The sequence below is a fragment of the Lontra canadensis genome, unplaced genomic scaffold (assembly GCF_010015895.1).
Source record: "Lontra canadensis isolate GAN:19392208 unplaced genomic scaffold, GSC_riverotter_1.0 scaffold103, whole genome shotgun sequence".
NCBI lineage: Eukaryota > Metazoa > Chordata > Mammalia > Carnivora > Mustelidae > Lontra > Lontra canadensis.
This window is the reverse complement of record NW_022631097.1, coordinates 5,200,986-5,213,730: the sequence shown is the minus strand read 5'-3', so window position 1 is coordinate 5,213,730 and position 12,745 is coordinate 5,200,986. Positions and strand designations below refer to the sequence as shown.

The 12,745-nt window shown below is 42.6% G+C and overlaps 1 protein-coding gene across 1 annotated transcript; it reads left to right on the top strand.

Moving 5' to 3' along the window:
• The first annotated feature begins 1,335 nt into the window (after positions 1-1,335).
• On the top strand, positions 1,336-4,656 carry LOC116855458 (52 kDa repressor of the inhibitor of the protein kinase-like). Its single transcript, XM_032838212.1, has one exon. The coding sequence runs from the start codon at positions 1,372-1,374 to the stop codon at positions 3,658-3,660; it is 2,289 nt and encodes a 762-aa protein (XP_032694103.1). The 5' UTR covers positions 1,336-1,371; the 3' UTR covers positions 3,661-4,656.
• Positions 4,657-12,745: the final 8,089 nt, after the last annotated feature.

Here is a 12,745-nt window from a genome sequence, read left to right as displayed (position 1 = left end):
TGACAGCGTTCAAAAGGAATAACAATTGTCCACAAGGAACCTTGACTTAGTGAAATCTGAGCCACTGACATGATGCCATTAGTATGCCAACTAGCAGCGTCTGATGAAGATTTTGCTTCCTATCAGATTTATGGGATATACTGAAATCTCTAAAAGTCTTTGATTTTAAAGAAAGCAACAAACAAATGAGCTAAGAATCAGAAAAGAGCAAAAATACAAGAAGTAAAAGAAAAATAGAAAAAAAAAATCACAGAGGTCAAAACACCATTAATGAATTATTGATAGGAGAACATCAGAAGAGTGAGTCAGGAAATCCAGGAGTTGTTTTTTAGACAAAAGCAATCAAATAGGCAAACTTCCAGAGTATCTACTCAAGGGGAAGTAGACAAATCAAGGGGAAAAAGACATCTCAAACACTCTGAGAAAAGGGATATGGCAACAATTTCACCTCTTGCCTGGGCAGCCACCGAACCCCTTAACTAGTCTCTCAGTTGCCACTCTTGTTCCCTGCCCCAACACCCTAAATAACAGCCAAACAAATCTGCCAAAGATACATCGGATCATGCCCAGTCATGCATAAAACCCTCTAGTATCTTCCCATGGTGCTATGGCCAAGTGATTTCACCCGTGCCTGCCTCTTTGGCCTCACCTGTGCTTGCCTTTTTGGCTTCCTTTATCATCACCTGCCCGCCTTTTCTTCCTGTCCCCTTTTTGCCCTTTACCCTGACATGTTTATTCTGACTCTGGAGACTTGGCAATGTGGGTTCTTGGCCTTTGGAAACCTGCTTCCCGTGAAATCGCAGCTCCTCTGGCTGCTGTGTTCCAGGCAGGCATGCTTGCCCATGGCCATCACACGGTCTTACCATCTTTTTGTCAGTGCAGTCAATCTGTTTACTTCATCTGTGGTTTCCCCCACAAGGATGTAAGCTCTCAATGGAAAGGATTTCTCAAGGCACATTCACAACTGTGTCACCAGCAGCTAAATCAGCATCAGGCACAGTGATTAAATCCCTAAATGTGAAGTCTCCTTAGCAGACATCTTATGAATCGAATCTACAAAGTCAGGGTCAATTGTTATTTGTTGAATGAAGAAAGAAATGAATAAGTATAGAGAAATTTTGAAAGATTATTTAAAAGCAATAAATGTTAATAAATAAAAAATCTTTTAACTGGACAAAAAGGGGAAACTTGAATAGACCAATAATAAAAAGTACATTTAAAATTTTTGTTAAAAATGTATTTCCTCGCCGGCGCGCCGGCCTCGCCGAGCCGGCCGGCCGGCCTGGCTCCCCTCCCCGGACCCGACGGGCGGGCGGGCTGCCCTGAGGAGGCGGGGAGGGGAGAGCTGGGCCGGCCGGCGGGTGGGCGACGATGCCGAACTTCTGTGCTGCCCCCAACTGCACGAGGAAGAGCACGCAGTCGGACCTGGCCTTCTTCAGGTTCCCGCGGGATCCGGCCAGATGCCAGAAGTGGGTGGAGAATTGTAGGAGAGCAGACTTAGAAGATAAAACACCTGATCAACTAAATAAACATTATCGATTATGTGCCAAACACTTTGAGACCTCTATGATCTGTAGAACTAGTCCTTATAGGACAGTTCTTCGAGATAATGCAATACCAACAATATTTGATCTTACCAGTCATTTGAACAATCCACATAGTAGACACAGAAAACGAATAAAAGAATTGAGTGAAGATGAAATCAGGACACTGAAACAGAAAAAAATTGATGAAACTTCTGAACAGGAACCAAAACATAAAGAAATAAACAACAGCAACGCTCAGAATCCTAGTGCAGAAGAAGGGGGTGAGGAACAGGATGAAGATATTTTACCTTTAACCCTTGAAGAGAAAGAAAACAAAGAATACTTAAAATCTCTATTTGAAATTTTGATTCTTATGGGAAAACAAAACATACCTCTGGATGGGCATGAAACTGATGAAATCCCAGAGGGTCTCTTTACTCCTGATAACTTTCAAGCACTGCTGGAGTGCCGGATAAATTCTGGTGAAGAGGTTCTGAGAAAGCGCTTTGAGACAACAGCAGTTAACACATTGTTCTGCTTGAAAACACAGCAGAAACAGATGCTAGAGATCTGTGAGAGCTGCATTCGGGAAGAAACTCTCAGGGAAGTGAGAGACTCGCACTTCTTTTCCATCATCACTGATGACGTAGTGGACATAGCAGGAGAAGAACACTTGCCTGTGTTGGTGAGGTTTGTTGATGAATCTCATAACCTGAGAGAGGAATTTGTGGGCTTCTTGCCTTATGAAGCTGATGCAGAAATTTTGGCTGTGAAATTTCACACTACGATAACTGAGAAATGGGGGTTAAACATGGAGTATTGTCGTGGCCAGGCTTACATTGTGTCCAGTGGATTTTCTTCCAAAATGAAAGTTGTTGCTTCTAGACTTTTAGAGAAATATCCCCAAGCTGTCTACACACTTTGCTCTTCCTGTGCCTTAAATATGTGGCTGGCAAAATCAGTGCCTGTTGTGGGAGTATCTGTTGCATTAGGAACAATTGAGGAAGTTTGTTCTTTCTTCCATCGATCTCCACAACTGCTTTTGGAGCTTGACAATGTAATTTCTGTCCTCTTTCAGAACAATGAGGAAAAGGGTAAAGAACTGAAGGAGATCTGCCATTCTCAGTGGACAGGCAGGCATGATGCTTTTGAAATTTTAGTGGACCTCCTACAAGCACTTGTTTTATGTTTAGATGGTATAAATAGTGATACAAATATTAGGTGGAATAACTATATAGCTGGTCGAGCTTTTGTACTCTGCAGTGCAGTAACAGATTTTGATTTCATCGTTACCATTGTTGTTCTTAAAAATGTACTATCTTTTACAAGAGCCTTTGGGAAAAATCTCCAAGGGCAGACCTCTGACGTCTTCTTTGCAGCCAGTAGCTTGACTGCAGTGCTGCATTCACTAAATGAAGTGATGGAAAATATTGAAGTTTATCATGAATTTTGGTTCGAAGAAGCCACAAATTTGGCAACTAAACTTGATATTCAGATGAAACTCCCCGGGAAATTCCGCAGAGCCCAGCAAGGTAACCTGGAATCTCAGCTCACCTCTGAGAGTTACTATAAAGAAACTCTAAGTGTTCCAACAGTGGAACACATTATTCAGGAACTGAAAGATATATTCTCAGAACAGCACCTCAAAGCTCTTAAATGCTTATCTCTTGTACCCTCTGTCATGGGACAGCTCAAATTTAATACATCAGAGGAACACCATGCTGACATGTACAGAAGTGACTTGCCCAATCCTGACACACTCTCAGCTGAGCTGCATTGCTGGAGAATCAAATGGAAACACCGAGGGAAAGATATAGAGCTTCCATCTACCATTTATGAAGCCCTCCGTCTACCTGACATCAAGTTTTTTCCTAATGTTTATGCATTGCTGAAAGTCCTGTGTATTCTTCCTGTGATGAAGGTTGAGAATGAACGCTATGAAAATGGGAGAAAGCGTCTCAAAGCATACCTGAGGAACACTTTGACAGACCAGAGGTCAAGTAACTTGGCTTTGCTTAACATAAATTTTGACATAAAACATGATCTCGATTTAATGGTGGACACATATATCAAACTCTATACAACTAAGTCAGAGCTTCCTACAGATAACTCAGAAAACATTGAAAATACCTAAGAAACGTTTAAAGTAGGCTTTCTCTTATGTTTGATATTTGGAAAAATCTGTAAGAAATTTGAAAACATCTTACAGAAAAGCTGTCAGGTGTATGTAGGCCACTTAATCACTGAATATCTTGACATACTGACCTCTCATTGAGTGTATTAGCCATTGACAATCTGCCTATTTAAATGGCCCCTGTTTAAACTCTCATGCTTTGGAGACATAACTGTTCTTCCAGAAGATAGCATTGAAAGTGCCACATTACACTTCTGTGGGATTTCTGCTAGTGGCACTTGGGAATTGTTTTAGTTAAGTCATTTTAGACATAACATTTATTATCACTGTATCCAATTGTCGGGTATTGAGTTATCACTTCTTAGAAGATAAAGATTTTGAAGAGGTTTAGGGGGAAGGGATACATTTTAGAAAATGTTACAAGAAGCTCATGAGTGACCCTTGAGTAGTAGGAGTGTTAGTATGTTAAAAATCGGTAATGGACAGTTCAGGGAGTTACCAGACAGAAACATGTGAGCTTGCCAAGCAAGGATTGCAGTAGAGATTTTGTCTTTATCAAATGAACTTAACAGAACAAGTTACAGTTAAAGTTTGAATGGGAGACCCTGCCATTGTTCCACATTGGGTTGTTGCTGTTTACATTCCTTTGTTGAGCCTACATCTTCATAAGCTCTTTAGCACCTGTATGTTGAAACACCTACGACTTTATAAGCTTTTTAGCAGGTATATGTTGAACACCTCTGTTCATGGTCAAGGCAGGATCAGAGGCCATGGATACTGACAACTGATTTGTCTGTTTTCCTCTGTCTTTTTCCATGACTATATCTACTGCCTCGTCTTGATTTATAAACAAAACCTGGAAAACCTACAAAAATAAGTGTTTTGTGGTTTATCTAGGAATAATACAGAAAATATTGCTGTTATTTTTGGTGAAGAAGATCAATTTTGTATAGTTTATTTCAACTTAAATAAAATGTGAATTTTGTTTAAAAAAAATGTATTTCCTCCAAATTCTGGAATAAAAAATTGTAGAACAGGCTCACTTTTTTTTTTTTTTAACGATTTATTTCTTTGGAGCGCCTGGGTGGCATAGTCATTAAGCATCTGCCTTTGGCTCAGGTCATGATCACAGGATCTGGGATCAAGTCCCGCATCGGGCTCCCTGCTCAGCGGGAAGCCTGCTTCTCCCTCTCTCGCTCCTCCTGCTTGCATTCCCTCTCTTCTTGTATCTCTCTCTGTCAAATAAAATCTTTAAAAGAAAAAAAAAAAGATTTATTTCTTTGAGAGAGAGAGTACATGTGAGTAGGGAGAGGGACAGAGGAAAAGAAACTACAGGCAGACTCACTGCCCAACGCAGAGCACCGTGCGGGGCTCTATTGCACAATCCATGAGATCATGACCTGAGTGGACACTAAGAGTTGGATACTCAACCAACTGAGCCACCCAGGCACCCCAGACTCACCTTTAAAGACAGATGTAAAATCATCCATAAAATACTAATAAATCCATAAAAATCCATAAAATACTAATAAATTAAATTTGACAGCACATTTAAAGAACAATTGATTATGATAATGTAGGATTTATTAAGAAATACAAGAATAACTACATTAAAATATATTAATAAACAAATCAATAACTTAAAAAGGAAAAAGTTTATCTTGTTAGCTGCTAAAAAGATATTTGTAAAATTCAAGGCTCTTCTTATTGAGATAAGAAAAATCTTTAAAACACTAGGGATATGAAGATACACATTTGGGATAGACTATATAACTCTATTGAACAACAGTTAATTTAAATGAGAAATCCTAGAAATATTTCTGTTAGAATTATGGGGGAACCTCAAGGATGTCTAGTGTTACTATCATTCACCATTATCTGGAAGTTCTGGACAATACAATTAAATATCAAATATAATTAAGATATATAATTATTTAAAAGGAGGAAAAAATTGCAATCAATATTGTCTACTTGAGAACGTGCCAGATAGTCAATTAAAGACCCATTTCATTTGATAAAGAATCAGCAAAGTGGCTGAATGCAAGACATATATCTAAAAATTGATAGCAAATTGTTACATTCTTTACCTGGCCCAAAACAGTTTGTCATAATTCCCAAGTGGAACCAGAGTTGCCTTCACTAAGAAAATGTCACTCCCCACTGTTTATGGTTTTGTTTTTTCCTCCTTGCTCTAAGAAGTCTACCACATACCACTACCCTAACAGAGAAGTTTGGAGGCTAAGGAAGCAGTTCCAAGTCTAAAAGGTAAGAGCCACTTAGATAAAGTAGAGGTGTGTGTGTTTGGCGGGGGTGGAGGGGGTGGCACAGGGGGCATGAACATACAACACAATGTTCTTATGCTGTGTAAAGGGTGGCTTGCAAAAAGAATTACCAAAGGAGTCCATTTCAATTGGTACAAGTTGAATAATTTAAGACCTTTAAGTGTTCCTTTTTGGAAAAAGAAATCAAGTTAATTGATCTCTGGAAATGATGAACCCTATGAGGCAATGAAATTGAATGGAAGAAAAAGGGCGGCACCCTCTTCCCAAGCAAAGGCATCAGACGACTATGAGTTTAGCAGTCCTTACCTTGTGCTGTTGCAGGCATTGCAAATCAGAGGCTTCAGCTTCCAAGAAAAGAGCAGCACACACATTGGGTGAAAAACTCTGTTGTTTCCACATCACACTTTCTTTTTCCTCTTAGTTAAAAAGATAGTTTCTGTTAGGAGGGTCATCTTCTGGCCTGGTGGCCCCAAAGACCAGCTAGCCTGTGGGCCGCTGCTCACTTCAGGCCATCATAAGTTTTTCTCAGTCTTTGACAAGATGATTGAAGGACAGCGTGGTATGTACATATGTGTTTGGATCAGGTTGCAAACTCTTTCCTGGGATGAATGATCTTTGTTTCTGAGAACGTGTCATTTCTACATTTGTAGCTGTTACAATCTCTTTACTTTGTTTTTGTTTGCTAATTGTTTAATGACCTTACTTGGAGTCATAGAATGCTACTGTTCTATCTGCCTAACTCTTCTCTTCCCTTTGCTCTTTTCAATACATCTCATCTCATTTTATTTTATTTTGTTTGCTTGTGTATTCATTTATTCCTTTATTCAACATATATTTGCTGACCATGGAATTTAGTGGATCTTTGGCCAAAACTAAAAAAACAAAAACAAAAACAAAAAAACAACTTTGCCCCTATTGAAACACACTTTGAGCTTTATCATTTCCTTAAACTTCAATGTGGGTAAGTTTTAGATTCTCTCCTGAGAGGCTGGAGTGGAGAGAGGGACAATGAGAGAGTTTGGAATTCTAAAGAGAATGGAAAGCATATAGAAAGATGCACAGGAAGTCACCATGTTAAACTTAATCAGTGTCCCAACCTTCTAGGCATCTGAGTGGATGGGTGTTGATTTTGGTAAATTCACTAGCATCAACCAAAGACATTGTTCTTAAATCACACAGACTTTAAACATGATTGAAGGAAGATTTGACACATAAAAAGCTGTTGGATCTCAACACCAGGGAAAATCTGGGTATCATTCTTTAGATGTCTAACTTGGGGTGAGTTTGTAAAACGTATAAAAGCCAGATGAAATTGGAATGAGTCAATCCCAACCAGTACCCATTCCTGCCTCTCTCCAACACTAAGTGTCTTAAAGACAGGGGCTGAGTCTTGATCATTATTCCTGGTGTTTAACACAGTGCTTAGCACACTGCTAGTACTGAATCAGTTCTTACTAACTGATGAAATGAAAAAATGCTGCATGATGACTCAGAGTGCCAAGATCCTATTCTTGAATTAAGCCTTGATTCTGTCTTATGGTGAGATCCTATGAGAAATAGCTGCTTGTAGGGTAAACCTTTCAGGAAATCAAGACTTTGGGAAATTGTTTCTTTTGACCCCAATTTTCTAACATGTCATTAAAATTTATGAGGGAGAAGACAGAGCCAATAAACTTTCCCCCATTTCCAGGCAGTTCTCTTGAGTTTGCCCGCACACACTGTCTTTGAATGGCTGCACCTTCCAATGACTTCCCAGTGCACTCGGAATAAAATCTGACCCCCTCACTGCATATGCAGCCTTTTCCCTGCCTGTCTCCTTGAGTGCTGTGCTAGAATGTGATAAAAAGAACCTTTGTCCTCACCATGAATCCTTTCTTAGGAACGTAAAACCAAATACACTGTCAAAACCATGATATTACCACTGTTGGTATATGAATGCTTGCTCATTGAAAAAGACAGCTATGGGAAATGAAACAGTGGGATGGCGGAAAGAAGGGGCACTTTCACAGAGCCCTTGGCCTGGCCTCTCCTCTCCTCAGAAGGCCTGGGAAAAGAGCTATGTTTAAGACTGAGCTGGCCCTGAAGAGCAGGGCCTTCATTGTGCTGAACTGGGTTCCCCACTGAGCTGCCACTCAAATGGCGTGACTGGAAGTCAGCAACCCCGTTGCCATGGCCAGTTGGGCCTCCGGGTACCATCTCCACTGGGAAGCTGTTGTGGGAAAACGTTGCTGCTCTAACCAGCATCCCCAGTACCATCTCCACCAGCACTTTTGGAGTTAAAGCTCTAAGACTAAATCCCCTCTTCTGCTCTCATAACCTAGGATGAGTTGCTGCCTATGGTGAGTTTCATCCAGTAGCCTGAAGGCAGGAGAGAGGAGAGGGGATTGATTGGCCCTCCACTCCTGAAGGCTGTCATCTTCCTGGAGGAGAACATCCTGACTCACATTCCTTTGGTGTCGTCGTCAAAGCAAATCACAGTTCAGAGATGTATTCCGTTGGGATTACCCAGGAGCGAAAGAAGCAAAATCTGCAACTCCAAATTTAAATTGAATCGTAGTCTAGTTAATCTTTTATAATTAATTACTCCATGTACTGTCACTGATCATCTCAAAATCCTAAGTCCCAAATCTGAGGTAATTAGCATCCGGTAATGTCATTATCCTCTTTTGATTCCATTTGTGTCATCTTCACTACTTCTGAAGGTGTTGTGAGGCTTAGACTTTTTCAATTTTCCATTCCTTAGTCTTCTATAAATGACTTAATACTGCTATAGCTTAAGCTCATCTAATTGTTTAGAAAACGTTTGATTTCAGAGTAGTCTTGGGTTGATGAAAGAGGTGCAGAAATGGCCCAGAGACTTCCATCCCTGCATCCAGCATCATCTATTAACTTCTTACATTACTATGGCCCATCTGTCGCAACTGAGGGAGTCACATTAGTGTGTCACTATTTAACTGTATACTTTACTCTGATTTCACTAGTTTTTTCCTAATGTTCTTTTTCTGTTCCAGGAGCCTTATCGAGGTGACTATGTTCCATTTCGGTGTCATGTCTTCATAACCTTCTTTGGTCTGTGACAATTTCTTATTCTTTCCTTGCTTTTCATGACCTTGATGGTTTTGAAGAGTATTGGTCAGGTGTTTTGTAGAATGTCCCTCTGTTGGGAAGTATGAAATCTGACAACCAGGAAACTACCTCAAGCACAGCGAAGGGCCCTCGAAATGAGATGCCAGGTAGTGAGGGAGAGGCCTGGAAGCCTGGGTATAATACGTGGGTGTGAAGAAGAGGCTCCTCCAGCTCTATCTCCCCAACGGACTCTCCATGGATCAGAGACAGATTTGCTCAGCTGTGTCTTTCCTGTGCTGTGAGCAAAATCAAATGATAATTTCCAGAGAGTAAGTTTGGGGGTAAGTTAGGAACTGTCAAAGAGAAATTATTCTGACATGTGAAAATGGCATAAAGCATTTATTCAAACAATTGCAAATGGAGTGGACTATTGCAGTGGGGAAGAAAGATTGAATGCAACTCGGAATACAATAGGAACAAGTGGGGATTTATGAACAACTGGCAGGATGAGACAGCGGATGGAAAATTACTAGAGTCGTCAGTAAAACTAAACTCCAGAGACCAAGGACAGGGGCCAAGGGTGAAAAGGGGCCAGTTGAAAAGAGGTCTGTGGAGACTGATTGAGAGTTTGTCATGGAGGGCATTCTTGTCTTGTGCAGCAATGGAGACCAGAGGGCTGGAGAGAGGATGGCGAGAAAGCATGGCAGGGGGTGGTCTTCTCCCAAACCCACCTGACTCCAGGCTCAGGAGTGACTGGAGGAGCTGGACTCTCCTTTGGGCCCAGGTGGACACTTGGCTCAAAAGACAATCATAACTTCAGTACATTTCCACCTTTTAAAGAGGGACCAGGAAGAGGAAACCTGGGGTGATCACCAGGAAAGCCAGTGTCGTGGTCAAGGCTGCACTGTTTGTGGACATATGGGTGGTGGTGTTAGGAGAAAGAGCCCTGTGCTGGGGGCCAGGCAAGGTGAGCAAGCTCTCATGCTCCCACTGAGCAGGGGACTGAGGCAGGCTTCAGGGGAGAGCTCATATCTGGGATCTTCCCTTTATCTTCTCTTTTCAACAGCGAACTCTTTGCCTGCCTCTCTGTGAGTGAAAGGGGCCCAAACTGTGACCCAGGACAGCAACCCCAACACCCTTTGCTTGTCCTCATTTGCACCACTATCCTCGATCTACCATCTGCCATAGGATATACTGCTTATAATGATGTCAGTCTTCCCACTGCCATTGCTGAGAAACAGATATGTTTTCTGTGAAGGTATCTTTGTAATTATTACTGGTCCCCAGTGTGATCCCTTCTGGTATGACATGCGGCCATGGCCCAGCGGCCCCTGTAAGAGTGTGCTGGGGACTCAGCTATGCTCTCCTAGCTGATGAGAGTCCACTGACAGGTGCAAGCCTACTTAGTACCAGGGGCAGTAACAAGGACCCCTGTGGAGGGTGATGGCACATCCCGGCCCCACCCCCAATCCAGACAGGTCCTGTGAGCCTCAGCAAATCTGAAACTGGCCCCATTAGCCCCTCTTGTAGTCCCAGCCAGAGGGTCCCTGCAAGGTGCCAGGGGAGATCAGATTCCTCAGCACCACCACACACTGTCATTAGCTACCCCCACCTCTCACTCACTGTCTTAAAGAAGTGCAGGAAGAGGGGGAAATATTTGAGAGGCTCAGCATTTTACTTAAGAGACTGAGCATATAGCAAAAGTAATGTTTAAATGATTACATCAGACTGAATTTACGGAGTCCAGGGAAATGTAGCTCCCCACCTTCCCTCCCTGCAGGGCAGGGGGTTTCTGAGGAAGGGCAGCTCAAGAAAGGAGAAAGGCAGAGGCCAGTTTTCTGTTTCATTTTGGGAGAGGGGTAAACGTGGTCCCTGCTACAAAGGTTGTACATTCCGGTATAGTTTTCATCCTCTGCCACAACTATGGGGGGACCCCAAAACCATGTTCTTTTAACGTTCACATGCCCAGTACTTCCTTACGTATCGGCAGTATAGATGGACTTCTGTGCTTCCGAGTTATAAATTTCATCTTTAATCATCACTCCCACAAAAGGGACTCACCACTCGTTTCGAGATAATCACCGAATAGTGTGATAAATGGAACACAGAGCTATAGACCTACTTTATGTGACATGAGCTCCGTGGCTTGCCTAATGAGTTAGATGATATATTTATGACCCTCATGTTTCACTTTCAACCCAAAGCCTAGAATATTTCATAAATATTATTTTACATCAAAGCTTAAGGAATCACTATTCCAGAGGTATTTTATCAGTCATATATTTTCTCTCTGAAATTGCTCTCATGAGATCTGAGTTATGCATGGAGCCTCATACTATATGAGGCAAGACTGGAGGAGCTGGACTCCTCCCCTTGGCCCCAGGAGTCGTTGTATTGAGAGCAGTCCCCAGAAAGGAAACCCTGGCTTCCACTCTGCTCTGTCAGTACCAGTATTGTGCACAGAAGAGTTGAAGTCTGAAATGGAACTGGAAAAAATGGTTGGGGTAGGTCCAGTTCTCCCTCCTGACCTGGGGGCACACAGCAAAGCAATTTACAGTGCCATGGAAGGGAGAACAACAGAACTGGGCTCCCCACCCCGCAGTAGGGAGTAACGACGTCAGATATTCCAGGTAGACTAGTAGGGTTACAAAGTTCCCCCAGGGAGGGGGTGCGCTGACTCCCATGTTGCAAGTGGGGAAGGAAAACCTGAGAGGTCCTGAGATTTGGATGGAGGTCCAGTTCTGGGGTGGCTACAGGTGTACCAGGGCTCCCCTTCACCATAATCCTATAGATTAGTTACAGCCAGAAGGGTTATTCTCTTTTGAGTCAAAGCATGGAAAACTCAGAAAGACCAGTCTCCCAGTTTAAAGTGGGTAATGAACCTGGCTCCCAGCTGTGCTATGTGGGGCCCGTCTCCTGTCTCCTGAGAGAGCAAATTGCCACCTGGGGATAGCAAGCTTGACTGAGGGGCTGCTGGTTCTGGTATTTCATGTCCCACTTTGTCAATGGGGTTATTTTCTCTTCTCTTTCCAGATCCCTGCAGTGATGGAGGACAGAGCGTGGTGGACTAATCAGTTTGTGTGAGCATCCCAGTGTCACCCTAACAATCTGATGGGGTCAGATTGACTTCATGAAAGTTCATTTTTCCTCCCACTCCCAAACCTCACTTTCCTCCTTGGTACACTGGGGGTATCATTAATAAATGCACTTGTGCATGCCCACACACACATCCATCCTGAATGTTCTATGAGGATGTGATAAGGTGGTTTGTTGAACAAGAATACCAGTTATCTCCCATCGAGAGCTTTCCCACAGGCTCAACATTTGACATGAATTCTCTCACTAGATCCTTACAACCCCCTAAGAGGGGCAGTATTATAATCCAGTATTATAAAGGAGAAACCTGGGGCACAAGGGGGAGAGGTCCCTTCCTGAGGTCACCTATCAGTGGAGCGGTAGACAAGTGGTCAGTCTGGCTTCTCAGGGTGCCTGGGACATGGTGAGGCCCAGTAGGGACAGTAGCTCCTGGTTTAATAGCCCTCATCTGCTACACAGAACCAGCCCCGGGTGGCTTCTGAACATAAACCTAGGAGAAAACAGATTCCTCAGATCCCATGTTTATTCTTTCTCTTTCTTTTAAAAATGTGTTTATTTGACAGAGAGAGAGCATGAGCAGAGGGTGCAGCAGGCAGAGGGAGATGCAGGGAGCTCGATGGGGGGCTCGATCCCAGGACCCT